Source organism: Chiloscyllium plagiosum, chromosome 5, assembly GCF_004010195.1.
Source record: "Chiloscyllium plagiosum isolate BGI_BamShark_2017 chromosome 5, ASM401019v2, whole genome shotgun sequence".
Lineage (NCBI taxonomy): Eukaryota > Metazoa > Chordata > Chondrichthyes > Orectolobiformes > Hemiscylliidae > Chiloscyllium > Chiloscyllium plagiosum.
Genome location: NC_057714.1, coordinates 59,461,987 through 59,484,463, shown reverse-complemented (window position 1 = coordinate 59,484,463; position 22,477 = coordinate 59,461,987). Strand labels below are relative to the sequence as shown.

Here is a 22,477-nt window from a genome sequence, read left to right as displayed (position 1 = left end):
AAGTAATTAATTATTTTATACTTCAGTAAGCACAGAGAAAAGAAAATATTTAAGTGTAACCTCATGATACTTCTTAAAAGCCTCACGTGCACATATAGTCTCATGATTAAGAAGACACAAGATAAATTGTTTAACATGTACACTGTGAGTGGAAAAAGATACAGACAGGCTAAAATTCCAAAGATGACAAGGTGGAAAGTTATTTTCATGCAGTCCTTTCAGGTTTTGCAATAATGACCCACTGTTGAGTGTAGAATGACAGACCTCCTTCAATTTCATGGTTGATCGGGTGGACTCAGCCAATCTTGTTTTAGATTTCTTTCTTTTAGGCTTCCTTAATTTGTCTTTCTTTCTCCCCCAATCAGAGAGAGATGGTTGCTTTCTGTCTGAAGGCTCTATATGTTTTTACTCTCCTGCTGTCTTGGCTTTTACTGCTTTTTCGCATTCTGCGAGTATTTGATCAAAGGGTGGTTGGCAGGAAGAATTTCCATAACTCAAAAGACCCTTGGTGTTGTTCAGTCTGAAAATCTCTATCTTATTGTTTCAAAAAGCAACATTCTATCATACAGGTCAATAATGTACAGCATTTGATTGATTAAAGTTGCAAAACTCTTGGTATTTCAGTTACAAGTGCTTAACTTCCATCTCAGTTTAAAGTCCAAAAAGGAAAACGTGCATTCTCTCATATGAGCAATAGTGTATTGCGTTTACAGATGCCAACAGTAAAATTTGTCATTTTATGTCTTTCCCTGGCCAAATGTTGCTGTGTAGTCAGCAAATCGAGTGGCAATGTGACTCTACTGGAATACTGTCTGGTTTATGAAGATGAACACTGATCAGTATGTCCACAACAAATGAGGTGTTTTCATTATGAAATCAAATGTGTAAGGTACAGAGCAAGTGAATATAATTTTTCACAGGTTTGTTTTATTTAACACTTTGGGCTGAACTTTAGCTAAGTCTGATTTGTATTGGCTTTATTAGAGGGTTTTTTTCTATCACAGGTCCTCATGTGTTTTATCACAGTATCTTGTCAATCTCGCCTCACCCCCTAATTGCCTACCCCACACCCATGGCATCTCTCATGTCCTATTTCCATTCCATCCAATCATGGGCTGTTCTCAGAACAGTTTGCCATTTATCGGATATTCAGTGAATCACTTTGTGTAGGCGCTAAATGCATTTTCGCACCATTTGGCAGCACTTCATGCCCACACACGATTCTCAGTGCATGGAGAGCCTCTTGCATCATCTGGGAGTAGGGGCAACAATACGTATGCATGGTGTTGGGTCATGCTGACAGCTTTGGCTCTCCTTCATATTTGGTTCCCTCTCTGCACAAAGGTGTAGCTGTCAAAGAATTATCCAACAGTTGCTATGCCAGAGAGGTGTGACATACAGAAAAGGTCAGTGCCGTAGGCTGGTCAGGAGGTAGGCAGCTTGCTTTGCTTGGCCAATGTTCATTCCCTCTGAAAGTCTTATCATTGGTAGCCCTTTCCCTCACAGGTTCAGTGATATACCCCGCCCACTCAAAGTGTGGTAACCGTTATTTTCTTCCTCATTATACACTCTCAGTTTCTAGCAGAATGGAAGGTGACAGCTCTTCCTCAGCCTCAGTGTCCAGTGAGTCCTCAGGTATCCACATCCCCTTCCTAGTAAACCATCCCATCAATCTCACAGACTTCCCCAAGTGACTTACATCTGCCTACCTTTTCCACTCAGGCTCTGGAAAGTGAGTTGGTCAACATTCTATTTTGTTTTCCTGCCATAGAGACCTCCAAGGTTCATGAGAAGCAGAAGCTGACTGGCATGCGAATAACGTCCCAGTGTGCTTTGGGCACATAACCATTTCTGGTGTTCTCATTCCTGCCCCCATGCCCATCCGCTCCTTGAAGCTGGGGTTCTTCTGACCATGCATGACCACATCTCCCATTCCCCAATTACATCCTTTCCAGCCATGCTTTACTGTACAATGTAAACACAGAGAATGCTGGAGGAATTCAGGTCTGGCAATATCTGTGGAGAGAGAAACACAGATTTAAAAGGGACCAAAGGGGCAACTATTTAATGCAAAGCATGGTGTGCATATGGAATGAACTACCAGAAGAAGTGGTGAAGGCTGATACAATTACAACATTTAAAAGGCATCTGGATAGGTACATGAATAGGAAGGGTTTAGAGTCATAGGGGCCAAATGCTGGCAAAGGGGATGTGATGAATTTAGGATATTTGGTTGGCATAGATTTTCCTGTTGTACATCTCTATATCTCCATGACCTTAGGACGCTGACTGTTCGGAAGGACATCGGAAGAGATAACCAAATCATGCATCTTCCAATGCCCATTGTCTTCCTCTGTCACAACTATGCCACATATTGCCATGCCAGAATAGAATAAAAACAGAAAGTGCTGGAGAAACTCACCTGTTCTTGCAGCATCTATAGATAGAAAAAAACAAAGGTTAAAGTTTCAAGTCTGCCATGACTTCTTCAAACTCCAGACTATTTTCAAAACCAGAGATGATCATGAAGGCACATGCCATCATCTCATGAGATAAAATGCTGCCAAACAAAACCTTCCTTCCTCTTCTGAATCAATAAATATCGTTCTCTTGATTGAAGGAATGAATTAGCAGTATCCGTTCTTTCATTGTGGGGGCCAATCTATTTACGTAGAACTCTGTGGTAGTATTTGAGGATTTCCTTCTTGATATGACGTTTAAAATTTGGTAATTGTTCCTAACTTCTAAATTTTAAATAGATTAATTGAACTGATAATAAAAGAAAGGTTTTTTTTTCCACTGTCCATTTATACAGCCACTTGGAAGATTTTATTTATGGATCTTTCTGAATCTTGCATGTTCCAGTAAAACTAAATCCATTCCTGTAACTCATAATACCTTTTATTCCCAGAACCCCCACACTGTCCACACTCTCAGTGGGCATCTGTCTTTACTAACTGAGTTTCATTACCATATACATTAATTATAAAAGTGCCACTTACAACGTATTAAGCACTTTGTCTATTTTGGGCAATTCAGTAAGCTTTTCTGCACCTCACTAAAGTGTGATTATCTTAATTATGTAATCTTCTCCACTTAGCATTTTTAAAGCTTCACTGATTTCAGGCAAATTGAAGTGTTTAATAAATGTATTTCAGCTTGTACTGCTAACTATTCACCTGGTATGAAAGAGCTGAATAGTTCTGTACTGCAGTGTACTCAGGCATTGACACTGATTGTATCAGGCAAATGCCTAAACATTGGCTGAGTCATGGGAGTATGTGCATTTACTCATTGTATGGGCTCAAGTTCTATTACCCTGACTTTTCTCTTTGGAATGCTAGTGATTCTTACATAAGCAAATATGAGCCAAAACATTGAATTATGAGCAAGATACTGTGCCCAGTCTTCCTGTACGCCATTTTTGAGAAACAAATCTTCAACTTCAAAGTGCTTGTCTATATGATAGGGATTGTAAGTCATAAGAGTGTAAGAATTAGCTCCTTGAGGATACTCTGATATCCATGGCTGATCTACTGCATAGACTCCATTTTCCCATCCAATCTCCTCCTTCCTTAACCCACTGAGAAACCAGAAGTTTATCTACTTAAACACTGAACATACTCAACAATGGAGCTTCCACGACTCTCTCTGGTAGATAATTCCAAATATGCGCAACCCTGAAGAAATAAGTTTTTCATGATCTCAGTCCTAAATCATTGACTCTTATGCTAAGACAATGCCCTCTTGTTCTATTTAACCCAACCAGGAGAAGTAACTTGTCAGTTTCTACCCTGTCAAGACCCTTCAGAATCTTGTTTATTTCAATGTGATTGCCTCTCACTCGTCTAAACTCCAGAGAGTGTTGGCTCAATTTAATCAGCTTCTCATCACAGGTCAACACTGTCATGCTAGGAGTGAAATTAGTAAATCTTCGCTGCATCACCTACAAGGCAAGAATATTGTTCCTTTGATATGGAGATCAAAAATACGAACATGATTGTAAGAAGACTTCCTCATTCTCATATTAAAATCCCTTGTCATGAAGACCAGCATGCCTTTGCCTTTCTAATGCTTACTGTGCATACATGCTAACTTTCCATGTTTCTTCTGAAAGTATACCCTCTCTTAATATTAAGTTTTAAATGTTTTGCACCCTTATGGAAATATCCTGCTTTTCTCTTGTTATTATCAATGTAAATAACTTCACAATTTCCAATGTCAGCTATTAACTGGTTGCCCACTCACTTAACCTGCCTGCATCTTTTTTGCAGTCTGTTTATATCCTCCTTCCATCTCACATTCCTAACGAGCTTTGTCAATATCATTACTGAAGTGATACTTGAAAAATGTTAGTCAGAGCATTTGACATTTTATGATTGTTGACTATACTATAGCACCACGCAGAGCACAATAATCCACAACAAAATGTTGAAAAGAAGTTATTGATATTGTGGTACGAATGAACTTGAAACATATTGTCTGGCTGCAGAAAATAGAAACATTGTGAATTTGATTTATTCTGAAGAAATGATGCAGTTCATGGAAAAAGTAAAACATGAAAATGCTGAGGAGGAAATCACCAGCTGCCTGCCTTGCAAATGCTAACTGGAGCATCATGATTATATATTTTCACTTTTCTTCCCCCTTCACATTCCATCCTGCAGCCATCCCCTGAGGAGGAAAATTTTCCAGTGCCAATTAGGGGAAAAGTTTCTTTGGAAATGTCCTGTCGTGGCTGCACAGACCAATTTGTCCACTATTTCAGAACCAAAATGTATTTTATAAAGGATGGACAGTTTCATAATCTGATCATTATTGATATATTTGCCATGGTTAGTTTGAATTTTACCATGTATATTGCATTAGAGATTCATTGACTTTCTGCTGAGACATGACAATTTCTTCATATAAAAGAAACCACATTACTTAATTCAAAACATCAGAAACCTGCAGACTGATTTATTTGAAAGGGATAATTATTGCTACTATGATATATTTAAAATGTTAAACCATCGAATTACATCAATCAGTCAAGGCCTCTGCACTGAATTAGAGTTCCTTTGAAATCAAAAAGAACTTCTGATTTGAATCTAATTGCTTCTAGCATTCAGAACAATATGCTATTGACTCTCGTGTCAGAAATTAAAGTCTTGACTATTATATAAATTAGCATTGGCTCTTCATGTAGCTGAGATGAAAAGGACAAAGGAATGTTGTAAAATTAATGGAAGTACTGTCATTTTGGCGCTAGGTCGACAATGTTGTCGTGCTCGGTGGACTTGGCGGACGTTTGGACCAGATCATGGCCAGTGTGGAGACACTTTTTCATGCCACAAAGTTAACTAAGCTCCCAGTTATCATCATTCAGGAGACATCTCTGGCCTATTTACTGCAGCCTGTAAGTATTTAATCGTGGCAATAAATTGTTGAGATGAAGTTTAATTAGTAAAAGACTTTGAATAAATAATGTGCCTAATTTGTATTCCATCTATTCATCTTTCCTATATTGTTGATTGATAAATATTGCATATTATAGTCAATTGTTCTTTATGCACATACTGTGTGGTCACTGTTCAGGCAAGGATTTTCTGGGATCCAACTTTTTCTGGATGAGATTTCCCACAGGCCTGAGATGGAGTAGAGAGGAGGAGTCTGTATAAGCCTGAGTGTTGGGGGGAGCATCTGAAAATCAAACTAGTGGTGTTGGCAGACCAGAAAAGTGGGGAAGGGGTGTAAACTGGTGACTAAAGCACCCTGCTGTTTCGCTCCCAGAAGCACATAGATGCCCACCACTACCCCACCTGCTCCTCGGATCTTGTTGGCCTTCCACTTGCTACACTCCTCATGTCGGACTCTACCAAACTAATTCACCCCCATCTCTTCTCCTCATGTCTTGTCAGTACGCTGCCCCAGTATCTTTTTCTGTTCTCTGGAATTGGTCACCTTGGTGGAGTCTGGATTGTCTGGAGACAGGAGTTCTGCCTAATGCTGGACAGAATCTATCCAAGTGGAGGGCGAGTTGCTCACTGCATTTTAGGAGCCAACCCCTCCCGTTGCCCTCAGATCTGTCTGCAGGGGCTGTAAAATGCCACCCTGTGAGCTTGAAGCGCCAGAAAACATGGTTAACTAGTTATTAGCCGAACAGTTTGATGGCAGGAAAATTGAATATCTGAATGGCAGTGAGTGTACCAAGATGCAATGAGCAGTGGTAGTGGTTAGCACTGCTACCTCACAGTGCCAGGGACCTGTGTTCAATTCCAGCCTTGGGTGACTGTGTGGAGTTTGCACATTCTCCCTGTGTCTGTGTGGGTTTCCTCTGGATGCTTTGGGTTCCTCCCAGAGTCTAAAGATGTGCATGTTAGGTGGATTGCCCATGCTAAATTGCCCATAGTGTTCAGTGATGTGCAGACTAGGTGGATTAGCCATGAGAAATGAGAGTTTATGGGGATAGGGCGGGATGCTCTTCGGAGTGTCGGTGCAGACTCAATGGGCCGAATGGCCTCTGTCTGCACAGTAGGGATTCTATGACGAGTTAAAAAAGAAAGTTTCTCTGTGACAAGCAGGAAGGGGAAATTAACTTCCAAAATGTTCCTTGCTATTTCATAGAAAAATGGAAATGCAAGGTACCTTTCTAGTTGTAAAATTCTTAATGCTGATTTTACAACCCAAACCCTAAAAATTTAGATGCCACATACAGCCAGAAAGCAGCAAAATTACTTTAGTTATAGTTTCCACAGAGACTCAAGGAAATGTGTTTTTGAGAGCTGGCTAGATACAGAATAAGAAATCAGTCTGTATAAACAGCTGATCTTGCCTAACTAGGGATGTAGCCACATCTATAAGCAGAATATAAAATGAATGAATCCATGTATATATTCACATTTTTGTAGCGACTGGGGAAAGAAAATAAACAGGTGCTGTTTCATCTGGAAAAGAGATGAGTTCTAGTAACATCTAGCAGTAAGGTGCTGGTTTACACTTCAGTGGAATTTCCTCAGTGACATCCAAGGCTGCAAAAAATTGAGAAAAAAAACACGAGTCCCAGCGAACGCTGAACTGTTATTAATTTATTTCTTTCTCCTTTTTTTATTCTGTGCAATGCTTTCTCTCTTCGTAATTCACCTGGACATGAGAACTTTCGTTGTTTTATCTGACTGCATGACAGGTGTATCATTTATAAAGAGGACTTACTGCCAATAGATTCATACTTACCTGAGTTATAGAAGGTTTTAATGGTCAAAGGGAAAAACCGGTTCAGGAAAGGGAAAGTATGACTGATGGGGAGTTGGGTAACAGGTACTTGGAAGAAGCAGAAGAGGCCCCACAGACATTGGTCCTGTCCAACAGATATCATGTACTTACTGTTTGTGAGGACAAGGAGAAAGTCTGCACTGAGGACAGCTACAATGCGTAGTATGGCACAGTGGCTCACAAGGCAATCTAGGAGAGAAGGAGGACAAAAGTGAGGACTGCAGATGCTGGAAAGTCAAGAGTCGAAAAGTGTGCCACTGGAAAAGCACAGCAGGTGAGTCGATATTTCGGGTATAAGCCCTTCATCAGGAGTGAGGAGAGGAGTCAGTACAAAGAGCAGAATAGAAATGTGATTGCAGTAGGGGGACTCAGTAATTAGAAGGAAACATCTCCTCAGCTGAGAACACTACCCCGTCTCAATGTAAGGCATTTCTGATTTCACTTGGGTGTAGGACATGGAGGGGTGGCCTTTTAGATTTTATAAAATCATGAGGGGCATAGATAAGGTGAATAAGCAAGGTTTTTTCCTTAGGGTGAGGGAGTTCAAAATTAGGGACATATTCTTAATGTGAAAGGAGAAAGATTTAAAAGTACATGAGGGGCAACCTTTTTACACAGAGGGTGACACATATATGGAATAAGCTGCCACAGGAAGTGTTTGATGCAGGTACAGTTGCAACACTTGAAAGATATTTGGACAGGTTCATTAATAGGAAAGGTTTAGAGAGACATAGGCAAAACGCAGACAAGTGGGACTAGTTTAGTTTGGGAAACTTAGTCGGCATGGATGAGTTGGACGGAAGGATCTGTTTCCTTGCTGTATGATTCTGTAACTCATGAGCAAGGACACCCAAATCTTTTTAGCCATCAACAGTTTCCAAACTCCCACCAATTAAGAAATACTCTGCTTTTCAATTTTTTTCCAATCGTAGCAGACACCTTCACATGTTTGTTACACTGTACACTGCCCACATACTCAGCCTTTGATCCTTAATGCTTTCTTAGCTGTTAACGTAAAAACGGTTCACCCACCTTTTCATAGTTGTAGTTGCTGCTTCTTCACACGGCAGGGATTTCTTTGTGTGTTGTCTCACTCTCTCGCACTCTCTCTCTCTCTTTCTCTCTGTGTCCCACTCTTTCTCTCTGTGTCCCTCTCTGTCTCTCTCAGTCTCTGTTTATGTTTCCAAAGAGAGCTATTCTGCTGTCTACGTCAGGATGTGAAATCTGTTATTTGATTTTCAATGGATTTTGATTTGGGTTTGTTTACTCATGACAACCAGATGTCATGGATCTGTCTACAGGGAGAGGTTTCATACATCACCATCCCACATTCAGGACATTCTGTTTGACTCGAAACTAAAGGAGACATTTTAAAACGCAACTAGCTTGTCAGATTTAATGTTCATAATAGCATAGAGTATGTACATGCACAGCAGAGAAGTGCATGATGAGAGAATATCAAGATAACAGAGAAGAAGTCAAATAAACAATTAGATAATCAAAGAGGAATACAAAACAAAATAATATAATATTTAACAGGCACATCAAATTAAAGAAAAAGTAAGGCTGTGATGGAAAAGCACTATTAAGGAATAGATAGGATATACTACAATTAATGATAAAGAGATGACAATTATTAAATAGTGAGCTGACTTTGTTTTTTTTTAACTGGGATTATTACATAAGTGTGTTTAAAATTTTAAAAAGTGTATCTATGAAACATACCAAACAAACTCACAAAGGATGGTACTGATGAATTGCATCTGTATATTTTGAAGTAATCCAAGAGAGAGAAAGCAGAGACATTGCTACTCATGTTTAATAATTCATTAAAAAAATGGACAGCCAAATGACTGGCAGACAACTGTGTAATTTCTGTACTTATAAATGAGACAGAATATATTCAGGAAATCCCAGGTCAGTTAGCCTCACGTCAGTGGTGTGAAAATAATGGAATCTATACTAAAGAAGTGAACCGAAGACTATCTAGAAATGAGAACTATGATAATGAATAGTCAGCGTGAATTTCAAAAGGGAAATTAGTGCTTGTCCAACATTATTGAGGATTTAACAGTGAGGTAAGCCGATTGAAATGCAGTAGTCATAATTTATCCAGGATTTTCAAAAATGTTTCAGTAAGATGCCCCACCATTAACTAATGAATATGATCAGAGAACATGGAGTGAGAGGACATGGCATTCCGAGCTCACTTCAAGTCAGAAAGCAGACTGTAGGAATACAGGACAGATATTCAGGGTGAATGAAGGTAGAAAGTGATTCTGCACAAGAATCAGCATTTGAACAACTGCTGTTCATAAGTTGCAGTGATGATTTGGATTTTGGAATACAAAATATCATTTCTAAATTTACAAAAGAACTAGTCAATACTGAGGAGGACTACAATAATTTACAGGAAAAGATTAATAAACAAGTAGAATGAGAAAATTGTTAGCAAATGAAGTTCAAAACAGATAAATGTGAAGTAGTATATATTTGGTAGGAAGAATTGGGATGTAGCTTATTATTTGGGATATATCAGATTAGCTGAGATCAAGGAACAAAGGGATCTCAGAATTCAAATATGCTAGTCAGTAAAATAAAACAAAGAACTGTGGATGCTGAAAGTCTAAAACAAGATCAGAAATTGCTTGAGAAACTCAGCAGGTCTGACAGCGTCTGTGGAGAGAAAGCAGAGTTAACATTTCAAGTCCAATGATGATTCTTCAGAACTGCTGAGCTTCTCCATCAATTTCTGATTTTGTGCTAAACACCAAAGTTATGCCACAGGTTTTGCATAGCAATTTAAAAAAAAGGTGAAAATAAAGAAGTAAGAGGAAACCTTTGCTCGTAGCAAGAGTGGAGCAGGAAATGCTTGTTCCCAACTCTGGTACTTACCTAATCCCAACATCCCAGACCTGGCTGTATTCCCATGTCAAACTGGATTGTCACTGGCTTGGCCTACTCCATAACCAGCACTACCAAAGTGCCCGAAGTACAAAAGTCCCACCTCACTCAAGTGTGGAGCTGCATAGGCAGGAGCTCCTATCTGTTGGTGAGGCGGCTCACCCATTCTTGACAGTGCAGATCTAAGTGGCATTAGCGGAGCAGTGCTCCCATGTACTGACAGCAAGGTTATTAGCAGACAGCAAGGTTATTAGCAGTACAGGAGTTGAGTTCAGGTAAGGTGAAGAAATCCAAGTTGGGATGAGTAGGTGGGTGAAAGGGATGCTGGAGAAGGAGGAGGCAATGACTGAGTTGTCTTGGTGGTGAAGAAGGGCTGTGTGAATGGGGAGAATGATGACAAGAGAGGGAAGAGTTGATAATGTAGGGATGGGTGGGAAAGGAGGGGAGGCTGAATAAATTATTTCATTATGGGGAGGATTATTTCATTTATTCAAGGACAATAAATCTTAACAGTTTAAGACAAAACACTGCAAAAACCTTATATAATTCAGATCACATACTCACTTCTTAATTTGATCATTTCACAGCGTATGTTGACCAACTGTTCCAGTGTTAGCTGGGACACAGCATTTTCCACAGTACATAGAACAAGCATAGTTCCTATTTACTGATTCATCCAAAGCCTCACTTACCTTTGCTGATGGGGTGGCCTAACTCTCCCTAGAGTCTAGATTAGAGTGGTGCTGGAAAAGCACAGCAGGTCAGGCAACATCCGAGGAGCAGGAACATTGATGTTTCAGGCAAAAGCCCTTCATCAGGAATAGAGGCAGGGTGCAGTCTGCAGGCACCCTGCCTCTATTCCTGATGAAGGGCTTTTGCCCAAAATGTCGATTTTCCTGCTCCTCGGATGCTGCCTGACGTGCTGTGCTTTTCCAGCACCACTCTAATCTCGACTCCGGTTTCCAGCATCTACAGTCCTTGTTTTTACCTAACTGTCCCCAGCCTTATCCTGTTTTTGGGCATCTATGATCCTTCAGTTTTAACATTTTACTGAAAGCACTTCTAACAGAAAATTGATTATCTATTTAACCCTTAATTTACTGAAACTGCTTAACTCTTATTCAACCCCTTCAACTCCCCATTTTGGGCCTTGGTCTGGCCCAACTTCACGGTTTTGCCCTTTGTCCGTGCACTCTCCCACACATAGGTACTGAGCTTAGGACTGTAAAGGTACCACGTTATCTAGTTTGACCCAGCCAAACAGGCTCTTGGCTCATGTGTTTGGCTTCACATTCTCTGAATCCTATACTTGTTGCCATTTCTTGTGTGTCCGTCTGCTGCATTGAACCAAACAGGTTTAGTGTAGAACCAAGACTTACTGGGAGATAACCAAAATGTGAAACATGATCCTAATCCATTGTTGTATCTGTATATTCACTCCAAAATTCTGCTCACACCAAGTGGTGGTATGTATTTGTTCAAGAAGGCAGCTCACTGTCACCTTTTCAAGAGCAGCTCGGGATTGGGAATAAATGTTGGCCCAGCCAAAGATACCCACATCAGGATTTTTGTTTAAATTGTCAACCAGTGCCCTAACTTGCATTGCTTTATGTAATATGTTCTATTTAATTGGTGAACCTCATCTTGAGTAGATGTAAGATGTTTGGGCAACAGTGGGATAACATAGGAAAGATGGCCGAGATACTGCAACTGTTCCTTTCCTGCAGGTGTCCACCAGTTCTATATTTACCATCTGATCTGATACCTATGAGTATAAGCACAAGCTGGTTATGGGACAGGATCAATTGTTCCTTATAGCACATTTTTTTGTGATATGGTGATGCAATATCTCCCTGTGCCCAGATATGCAGCGTAGATTCGTTCTACTGCAACCCATATGGCTTCCATCATATAGTTGGCTGTTGCATTAAACCTGCACCTTGCTTCTTCTGTTTCATATTTTGGATGTGATTGTAATACTGAAGAGGGTTCTACATTGCATGTACCTGAAGTGGTGCTCACCATTTTCCTATCTGTATTTACTGCATATGGTGGTATATTATGATGCCTTGCATCATAATCTCTCCTTGATGCTCCAACATTTTCTACTCTACTTCATATTTCAATGGATGTTAACCTGGCATTGCCATAACAATGCTAATCAAAATTATTATTTGTAACAGAAACTGCATCAGCGTTATGAACACTATTAAACGTGTGAGCTAGCAGACGCTCAGACCTTGTAAACATTAGTTATCCACAGACCTACCTCATACTTATGAATTTGTGTTAGGTTTTCACTTGTCTACTTAAGGATCCAGGATTCATATCATTCCTGACTGCATAATTTGAAAGAATCTCCTTTACATATATAAATTAATGATATTTGCAAGACTGATACAATGGCCAAAATCTGAATTAGCTGTGTCAAGTCTTGGTCTGGACTGAGCAGTTTGTTCTGCATCCCTTGTCTCATTTCCAGAACGTTTTTGGAAATTTAAGGTCCAAACCTTTTGGTCCACTGCTGCCATATCAATCGAATTATGACTGATGTCCCTAGACTGAGTGAATTGGGGAGTGGTTATGGGCAGGGAGGGAATCATTGAGTTGGAGTTGGGAGGGAGTTATGGGCTCAGTTATGGGAGTAGTTGGAAGGCAGCAATGCACTGAGGGAGTAGATTTTGCTGAGGAGGAACGGCATGTGTGGTTGCGGAGGAACAGGTTTGAGAAGAGGGCTATGTAGAATTCCTACAGTGTGGAAACAGGCCCTTCAGTCAACAAGTCCACATCAACCCTCCGAAAAGTAACCCACCCAGACCCTAAATAGAATTCAAAGTCTGTTTGATGAGAAGAGATGTGCTCATTATGATATATGTGGGAACAGGGCTTCATTGAGCATTCGTAAGAAAATATGGAGAGCTTGGCTGGAGACTACAGAGTAGATAGTATATTGATATTTTTACCAAGTATTTTAAAAACATAAATTTTAATATTCACTGATGTGTTTTATATGTTGATTTATGATAAATAAGGTCTAAAGCTGCATACTATATATTCCAATGCTGCTCTATTTTACTGATTTGCCTTTGCTGCCATCTGTGGTCACAGTAATTTTCAAGAGCTTTCTTTTATATGTTTTAACACATCAGATACAAGCCTCAGCAGCAGTGCCTCTGTTACCCATCATTCATTGTGTTTGAAGAGAAGGTGGTGATTTAAAGTCGGGTAACATTGGAAATGGTTTGCAGAGCACCGCCTTTGTTTTGCTTCGCATGTGCATAATCCAAGAAGGTCACTTATGAGGGTGATAGTTTGAGAAAAAACTGTTGATATGTTTTCAATTGTGGAACAGGTTCAATGGGCTGAATGGTCTACTCCTGCTCGTGTGTTACTATGATCTCACATATTGACTCTGTCTTGTATTGCATGTACTGATTGAATGCTAAATGCTCAGATAACTTGGTGATTTTATACAGATACACTGCTCCATAATCTTGACAGCAATAAAAAAAAGTGAAAAGAGGAAGAAAAATGGTTCAAAGGCTGTCAAGTTTAATAATTGTTACCAATTAATGTGGCCGAGAAGCAAAAGCATTTCACAGCAGATCGTAAAGACCTATAATATTGTCTTTCGCCTCTCTCATGGGTTGTGGATGAACAAGAGGGTTTACCGAGTTTGGGTCACATTTCAGTGAACTCTGGAAAGTAGCAAAAATAGAAATTGGTGGAAAAGGTGAGCAGATCTGGCAGAATCAGTGGTGTTTTGAAGTTCAGAACTAAGCTCACTGGACCCGAAACATTATATCTGCTTTCTGTCCACAGATCCTGCCAGACCTACTGAGTTTTTCCAGCAGATTTTCTGTTTTTTTTTTGTTTCTCATTTCTAGCACCTGCAGTTCTTCTGTTTTTTTCTTCAGGAAAGTAGCAAATATAAAATGGGCCTTGACCCAAGCTGTTTAATTATAGGCTTGTCAGCCTATTTGTTTCTTGTAGGAAAAGTTAATTTTAAACAACATTTAAGGACAACATTAGGAATCACTTTGAAGGACATGGTCAATACAGGACGCACACACATATTTGAACATAGTGCCCTACATGTGAAACACGTGCTGTGTTCAACTGTGTGAAGCACGACACTTGGTCACATGCAATTTGACCATGTCATTAACCATTGCCTCCTATAGATGAGTTTCCAGTGCTTGAATCAGTCTTGGGAGAGTGGGGGGGTTTGGAGGTGGAAGGGGTCTTGCAGTTCAATCTAGACAAGACTGTGCCTCATTATCCAAGCAAGCTGTGCTCTGCACACCTAGAGCATGCAAAGAAGAGATGTGATAGAATCTCAGGAGATGAGAGAGTGGCAGCAGTGTTCTGAGGAGGAAGCTGAGGACATTGAGCAGGAAAAACATTATCTCTTGCATCATAGCATGCTGCAGTGTCAGGTGCAAGAGGCCTGATATAAGATGATATGAGCTTACTGCAATATCATTTATTATTTATAAATTTGTTGCTGCTTGGTAGTAAGTGGTCCCCATCTGTTCCCAGAAGTAAATGCAGCTTCTGTTTGTTTGCCTTGCCTTCATCAATTTTACTGTAAAAGTGAACATTTTCACCTGTTGAAGGCTTTCCAGTTTGATGGTCCCACGTTGAATGATGAGGTGTTAAGCTACACTGCACATTGGGGAGAGAGTAGCACTCCTTTCAAGAGAGTTCTAAGGTGGGATGACACTACAGACAGGTAGCCTGTAGTTTGGTTCTTAAGCAGCAATACATTTACAAATGAACAATTGTAAATGAATTATCAGCTGTAACACATGTGCCCTCAGAAGTATTTTGTTTTGGTTTCACTCCCACTACATGCATTAGGAAAAGCAACTGCTGGCGAGCAGTGCTTGACCTACTGCACAGCTGGGTTTGATAAGTTATACCAGCGCCAGGAAGCCTGTGAGGTCCCAGCAATGGCATGTAAATCTGCTGCTGGCCAAAGGGAAGATAGCACAAGTGGGCTTCCTCGAGATGTGGTGCGTATATCATGTTGTGAGTCCGGGGCAACAGTGTGAGAAATATCACTAGGGCTCATGGAGAGAAACCCTCGTGAAACTCAACAAAATTGACATTTTCGTCAATTTCTGATAAAGTTCAACCCAACGTTTTTGTAGTGGCCATAATGTAATAAAAAGTCTCAAGGTGCTTTACAGACGTGTTAGTGAACAGAATTTGATATTGAGACATTAAACTGTGTTAATGTAGCTAACATTGTATAACTTCTGATGTTTGAAAAATTTATCAGCCTGCCTTCTGTAGGTGTGTACGGGTTTTGCTGTTAATTATGAAATGGAAATTTTCAATGTCTTTTGAAATGGGATGTTGCAATTTGCTTTGTCTTAGATTAGTAACTCATTGTACTCAACAAAATTGTGTAAATTCAATTTGGGTTTTGGTTGTGATTTTGCAGCACTGGCTAAAATTTATTTTTGTTTTTTGTGTAATCATGGAGGGAGGCACAGTAACTAACTTTCATAATGAGCGTTTTGCTAGTAGCTATTATGCTGGATAGAAAATATCCCTCAGCATTGCTCAAGTTATAGTTGAATGCATTTTTCACGCACTACTTTCGTCTGTAGCCATAGCTTCTCACCACCTTAATGTGATGAGTTTTCTATCGAGGCAAAAACCTCGAACTGCATTTTCACCACTTGCTTAATAGCCCTCAGTGCCTGCCAGCCAAAAGACAAATGTGACATATAAAAGACATTTTCAAATCTTCAGTACATAGTCTGGATAAAATGTATGTCAAATTTGAAATGCATGCAAATTGAAGGGTCTTCTCTTTAAACTTGGTTCCTTTTGAAAATTGCCTGAAGGGCACTGTCAGGAAAATACTGAGGCTTCTGCTCATTTATGTACAGCATTTCGCCACTTAGAAATAATTTACAACTTGGAGGCTTAACTGAAAATAGGAAATATGCTATTTGTGAAAGTTATTGGAACCGCAAGAATACTGAAATAGAATACTAAATGGAAGTGAGAAAAATATTAATGGACATAAAGGATAAGTTTACTGGATTATAAGTCACATGATTTTTGTATGCTGCTAGATCAGTGAAAAGACACTCAAATTTGAGAACAATATGGTTTCATTTTTGAATTTTAATTTGCCAGGAAGCAATCTTAATGAATTATTTGTTTTCTCCCAACTTCCCTGTTCTTCATCTCAAGCTGTTGTTGGGAAACAGTTCCCTGACTGCTGATAGCCCTCTGCCTTCTCTCATTTGATCATTCTTCAGATGGCAGTGAGTACAAATGGAGCGTTCAAGCACAAACAGCACAGTCAAGCCTGGTCGTCTTCTGCTCTGACATTTGGGTAATGATTACTAGATACCTATCAGAAGTATGGGGCAGGATTATGTCCTCCCTAAAAACGGGGAGAGAATAGAAAGGGAAATAATTGCACTGGCAGGATGCTTGTGCCCTTGTCAGTACCTCATCAGTTAAGAATAAGAAAGTTCATTGGAGAACTTCTTGACCTGCATTCAATTAATCTCTTCAAGGCCTCAACTTGCCACTTCCCTGATTACTTACTTTCCCAGTTGGTAACAAAGGTGGCTAGTTTCCTGACTAGGAAACTTGGGCACCTGCCTGCTGGGTAGTGGGGAGGCCTCCACTTGCTTCAACAGATGACAGGCCTTGGCAGCTGCCTCTGAAAGCTACCCTTATGTCCATTCCTATGAACCACTGACCCCTTCTCTCCTGATGACCCTGACCTTGAAACAAGAAGAAAGATCGTTTCACTGCTGAATCCCAAAAAGTGGAGTTCATGGCCAAGGATCTTTTAAAACCCGACATTGCCAGCCACAACTTATTCACCCTCTTCTAGTGACCCGGGATGCAAGTGTCGAGGAGGAGAGAGGCTGAGAAACTCACTGAAGCTTGTCAATCAGCTCTTAAGTTGATTGGTGCTTGAGTCAGTGAGTGGTCTTGGTGATGGAGATGGCAGCTACCATCTAATATACCACCTCCACATATTGTCATGAAAAGGAAAATGGCAACCAAGATCTTTCTATGTTTTCTCCCCCTCCCCAAACTTAGATTCCCATTAGGCAGTTGACGCACCCTACAGTTCTATTTAACTGAGACAGTGTAATTTAATGCAGATCAGGAATTTAACCACAAAGGTGAAAAAAAACATAGTTGGACTTATGTACAGGCCCCCAAACAGTAGTCAGGGGCTGGGTCGCAAGATACTCCAAAAGATAGAAAAGGTGTGTAAGAAAGGCAAAATTATGGTGATCTTGGGGGATTTCAATAGGTAGGTGGAAAATGAGGTTGATAGTGGATTGCAAGAAAAGGAGTCTGTGGAATGTGTACGAGATAAATTTTTGGAGCATCTCGTGGAGCCCAAACACTGGCAATCCTGGATATAGTGTTGTGCAATGAGGCAGATTTGAAAAGGGAGCCAGACTTGATAAGGGAGCTGAAGGTGAAGGAACCCTTAGAAGGCAGTGATCATTATATGATTGAATTTACTCTGCAGTTTGAGAAGGCGAAGATAGAATCAGTGGTAACCTGAAGAAAGGCAACTACAGAGACATGAGGGACCAACTGGGTAGAATTGACTGGGAGAGGAGCCTAGCAGGAAAGACCGTGGAACAGCAATGGCAGGAGTTTCTGGGAGTAATTCAGGAGACACAGCAGAGATTCATCCCGAGGTAAAAGAAGCATGGTACAGGGAGGATGAGGCAATCATGGATGACTAGGGAAGTCAGGGATAGCATAAAAGTAAAAGAGAAAGCATTTAATGTCGCAAAGAGCAGTGGGAAGCCAGCGGATAGGGAAGCTTACAAAGACCAACAGAGGGCAGCAAACAAGAAGTGAGATGGAAGAAGATTAAATATAAAGGTAAGCTAGCCAGTAGAGTCATAGTCATAGAGATGTACAGCACGGAAACAGACCCTTCAGTCCAACTCGTCCATGACGACCAGATATCCCAGTCCATTCTAGTCCCACCTGCCAGCACCTGGCCCACATCTGTCCAAACCCTTCCTATTCATATACCATCCAGATGCCTTTTAAGTGTTGCAATTGTACCAGCCTCCATCACTTCCTCTGGCAGCTCATTCCATACACGTACCACCCTCTGCGTGAAAAAATTGCTCCTTAGGTCTTTTTTATATCATCCTAAACCTATGCCATCTAGTAATGGACCCAGCACTGACCACTGCGGCACTCCACTGGTCACAGGCCTCCAGTCTGAAAAACAACCCTCCACCACCACCCTCTGTCTTCTACCTTTGAGCCAGTTCTGTATCCAAATGGCTAGTTCTCCCTATATTCCATGAGATCTAACCTTGCTAACCAGTCTCCCATGGGGAACCTTGTTGAATGCCTTACTGAAGTCCATATAGATCACGTCCAAAGTTCTGACCTCATCAATCCTCCTTGTTACTTCTTCAGAAAACTCAATCAAGTTTGTGAGACATGATTTCCCATGCATAAAGCCATGTTGACTATCCTTAATCTGTCCTTGATTTTCCAATACATGAGCATCCTGACCCTTAGGATTCCCTCCAACAACTTGCCCACCACCAATGTCAGCCTCACTGGTCTATAGTTCCCTGGCTTGTCCTTACCACCCTTCTTAAACAGTGGCACCATGTTAGCCAATTTCCAGTCTTCCGGCACCTCACCTGTGACTATTGATGATACAAATATCTCAGTAAGAGGCCCAGCAATCACTTCCCTAGCTTCCCACAGAGTTCTCGGGTACACCTGATCAGGTCCTGGGGATTTATCCACTTTTATGCATACATAAACAAAGATTATGAAGTGTTTCTTTAGATATATAATGAGCTAAAGAGGGGAAAAAATAGACATTGGACTGGAGAAATAATAGTGGGGAATAAGGAAATGGCTGAGGAACTAACACTTCGCATCAGTTTTCACGGTGGAATTCACAAGTAATGTCCCAAAAAGTCAAGAGAGTCAGGGCAGAGGTGAGCATTGTGGCCATCACCAAGGAGAAGGTGGTAGAAAAACTGAATGGTCTGAAGTTGGATAAATCACCTGGACCAGTTGACTAAACCCCAGAGTTCTAAAAGAGATAGCTGAAGAGATAGTGGAGGTGTTAGTGGTGATCTTTCAGGGATCGCTAGAGTCAGGGAGGGTTCCAAACAACTGGAAAATCGGTAACATAACACAGCTGTTTAAAAAGGGAGTAAGGCAAAAGACAGAAAATTACAGGCCAATTAACCTAACCTCCGTCATGGGTAAGATTTTGGAATCCATTGTGAAAGATGAGGTTTCTGAATACTGGGAAGTGTATGGTAAAATAGGGCAAAGTCAGAATGGTTTCATCAAGGGGAGGTCATGCCTGACAAATATGCCAGAATTCTTTGAGGATGTAAAGAGGAGGGTAGACCAAGGAGAGCCAATGGATATTATCTACCTGGACTTCAAGAAGGCCTTTGACAAGGTGCCATACAGGAGGCTACTGAGTAAGATAAGGGCCCATGGTGTTCTGTGCAAGGTACTAGTGTGGATAGAAGCTTGTTTGTCTGAAAGATAGAAGAAAATGGGGATAAAGGGTCTTTCTCAAGATGGCAACCGGTGACAATTGGTGTTCCATAAGGCTCAGTGTTGGGATCACAACTTTTCACCTTATACATTAATGATCTAGGTGAAGAAATTGATGGCTCTCTGGCTATGTTTGCATATGATACAAAGATAGGTGGGGGTACAGATTGTATTGAGGAGGTGGGGAGGCTGCAGAAGGATTTGAACAGGTTAGGAGAGTGGGCAAAGAATTGGCAGATGGAGTATAATGTGGTAAAGTGTGAGGTCATGTACTTTTGTAGGAAGAATTGAGGCATAGACTATTTTCCAAACAGGCAGAAAATTCAGAAGTCTGAAGTGCAAGGAGACTTTGGAGTTCTAGTCCAGGATTCTTTCAAGATAAACTTGCAGGTTGAGTCAGTAGTTAGGAAGGCAAATACAGTGATGGCACTTGTTTTGAGAGGACAAAAATATAAAAGCAGGGATGTACTTCTGAGGCTCTATAAGTCTCTGATCGGACCACATTTGGAGTATTGTACGCAGTTTTGGGTCCCATATCTCAGGAAGAATGTACTGGCCCTTGAATGAGTTTAGAGGAGGTCCACAAGAATGGTCCCAGGAATGAAAAGCTTAACATGCAAGGAACGTTTGAGAACTGTGGGTCTATACTCAATGGAGTTTAGAAGGGCGAAGGACGGATCTAATTGAAACTTACAGGATAGCGAATGGCCTGGACAAAGTGGTTGTTGGGAAGATGTTTCCATTGGTAGGAGAGACAAGGCCCTGAGTAAAAGGAAGACCTTTTCGAATGGTGATAAGGAGAAATGTCTTCAGCCAGAGAGTAGTGAATCTCTGGAATTCACTGCTACAAAAGGCTGTGGAGGCCAGGTCATGGAGTATATTTAAGACTGAGATAGATAGGTTCTTTATCGTCAAGGGGATCAAGGCTTACCGGGAGAAAGTGGGAGGATGGAATTGAGAAACTTATCAGCCACGATTGAATGGCGGAGCAGACTCGATGGGCTGAATGGCCTAATTTCTGCTTCTAGGACTTATGGAATCTGTGCCCTTCAATTTGGATGATGTGGAACTATGTGGAGGTCTACATGGAAAAGACAAGTGAAAAGTTGATAATTTCCTTTTCGGTACAGTATTTATACTTTTTACAAAAGTTTATTAAAACTCTTAAACTTAACCAAAATTTTCCTTTTACTCAAACTGCTGCCCTCCAAACTACAGCTTAATGGCTACTCTTCATGTATGAACCTTAACAGCGAGGACCAGTAAGTAAAATGATTATGGCACATTATTCATCCAAAACAATCCTGCTTCTGTTATCTTTATAGACATTTTCTCGGGTAGGTTATGAGATGGTTGCTTATAGAATGTTGTTAAAATAGTAGTGAGTCTATTGCTACAGGTTTCATTACTCAATCTGGAAGCCTTGCTACCATTTGCTCAAAAAGAAATTGACAAAATAAGAACATAAGAGATTAAAGGCAAAAAACATTGACCATCCAAATTCACAACTTTACCCTTGACGTCATAGTTCCTTCATTTTGGTAATGGGCCTGTTTTTGTTGGGTCATAGAAATGTTTTTTTGTGCATCATAACACAACATAAGAAATAAGTGCAGGTGTAGGCCATGCCACTGTTCAGCCTGCTCTGCCATTTACTGAGACCTTCTACCTCAGCTGTACTTGCCTACACTATCTCCATACTCTTTGATTTTAGATTAGATTTAGATTACTTACAGTGTGGAAACAGGCCCTTCGGCCCAACAGGTCCACACCGACCCTCCGAAGAGTAATCTAACCAGACCCATTTTTCTCTGAATGATGCACCTAACACTATGGGCAATTTAGCATGGCCAATTCACCTGGCCTGCACATCTTTGGACTGTGGGAGGAAACCGGAGCACCCGGAGGAAACCCATGCAGACACAGGGAGAATGTGCATACTCCACACACACAGTCACCTGAGGCTGGAATCAAAGCTGGGACCCTGGTGCTGTGAGGCAGCAGTGCTAACCACTGAGCCACTGGCCCCTTAACATCTAAAATCTAACATTATTTTCTCTTGAATATACTCACTGACCAAATTCGAATGTCCTCTGGGCAAGAGAATTCTGAAGATTAACAACCCTTTGATGAAGAAGTCTCACTTATCTGAGTCCTAAATGGCCACTACCTGATTTGGATCCCATTTTCTAGATTTCATAGCGAGTGAATCATCAGCTACTCAATGAAATCTTGAAAAAGGTTATTTATTTCAGTGAGATCACCTGTCATTCTGTTAAATTCTAGGGAATATAGGCCTGGTTTACTCGGTCTTTCCTCATTTAGGAAAGCCCCTTATTCTAAGACTAATTTCAGTGAAGCTTGTTGAAAACCTCCTAATGAAAGGGAACTGAACTTTATATTGATGTCTAAATGTGGTTTCACCTAAACCATATATGATTTCAAGAAGAATCTTGAATACAAGAACTCTTGTACTCAGTCCCTTTGTAATAAAGGCTAACATGCCACTCGCATTCCAAATTGTTTGATGTACCTGCCTGTTTATTCCCAGTGATTCATAGACAAGGACACTTAAATCTCTCTGAATGCAAACATGAGTCTCTCATCATTTAAAAATATTCTGCTTTCATAATTTCTCTTCCAAAGTGGATAACTTCATAATGGTCCACATATTTTCCATTTGCCACACTGTTACCAATTGTTTAATGTGTCTGTGTGTCTTTGCAAGCTCTTAGTGCCTTGTTTTCCT

The 22,477-nt window shown here is 40.6% G+C and overlaps 2 protein-coding genes across 6 annotated transcripts in view; both read left to right on the top strand.

Moving 5' to 3' along the window:
* The window catches only part of LOC122550254 (contactin-associated protein-like 2), a 2,198,962-nt gene that overhangs the window by 270,321 nt on the left and 1,906,164 nt on the right, over positions 1-22,477 (top strand). The window lies entirely within an intron of this gene.
* The window catches only part of tpk1 (thiamin pyrophosphokinase 1), a 281,858-nt gene that overhangs the window by 125,605 nt on the left and 133,776 nt on the right, over positions 1-22,477 (top strand). For all 5 annotated transcript variants that reach the window (XM_043690143.1, XM_043690140.1, XM_043690145.1 and 2 more), the window contains exon 8: positions 5,255-5,401. In XM_043690143.1, coding sequence (XP_043546078.1) covers positions 5,255-5,401 — 147 coding nt within the window. The remainder of the gene's footprint in view (positions 1-5,254; positions 5,402-22,477) is intronic.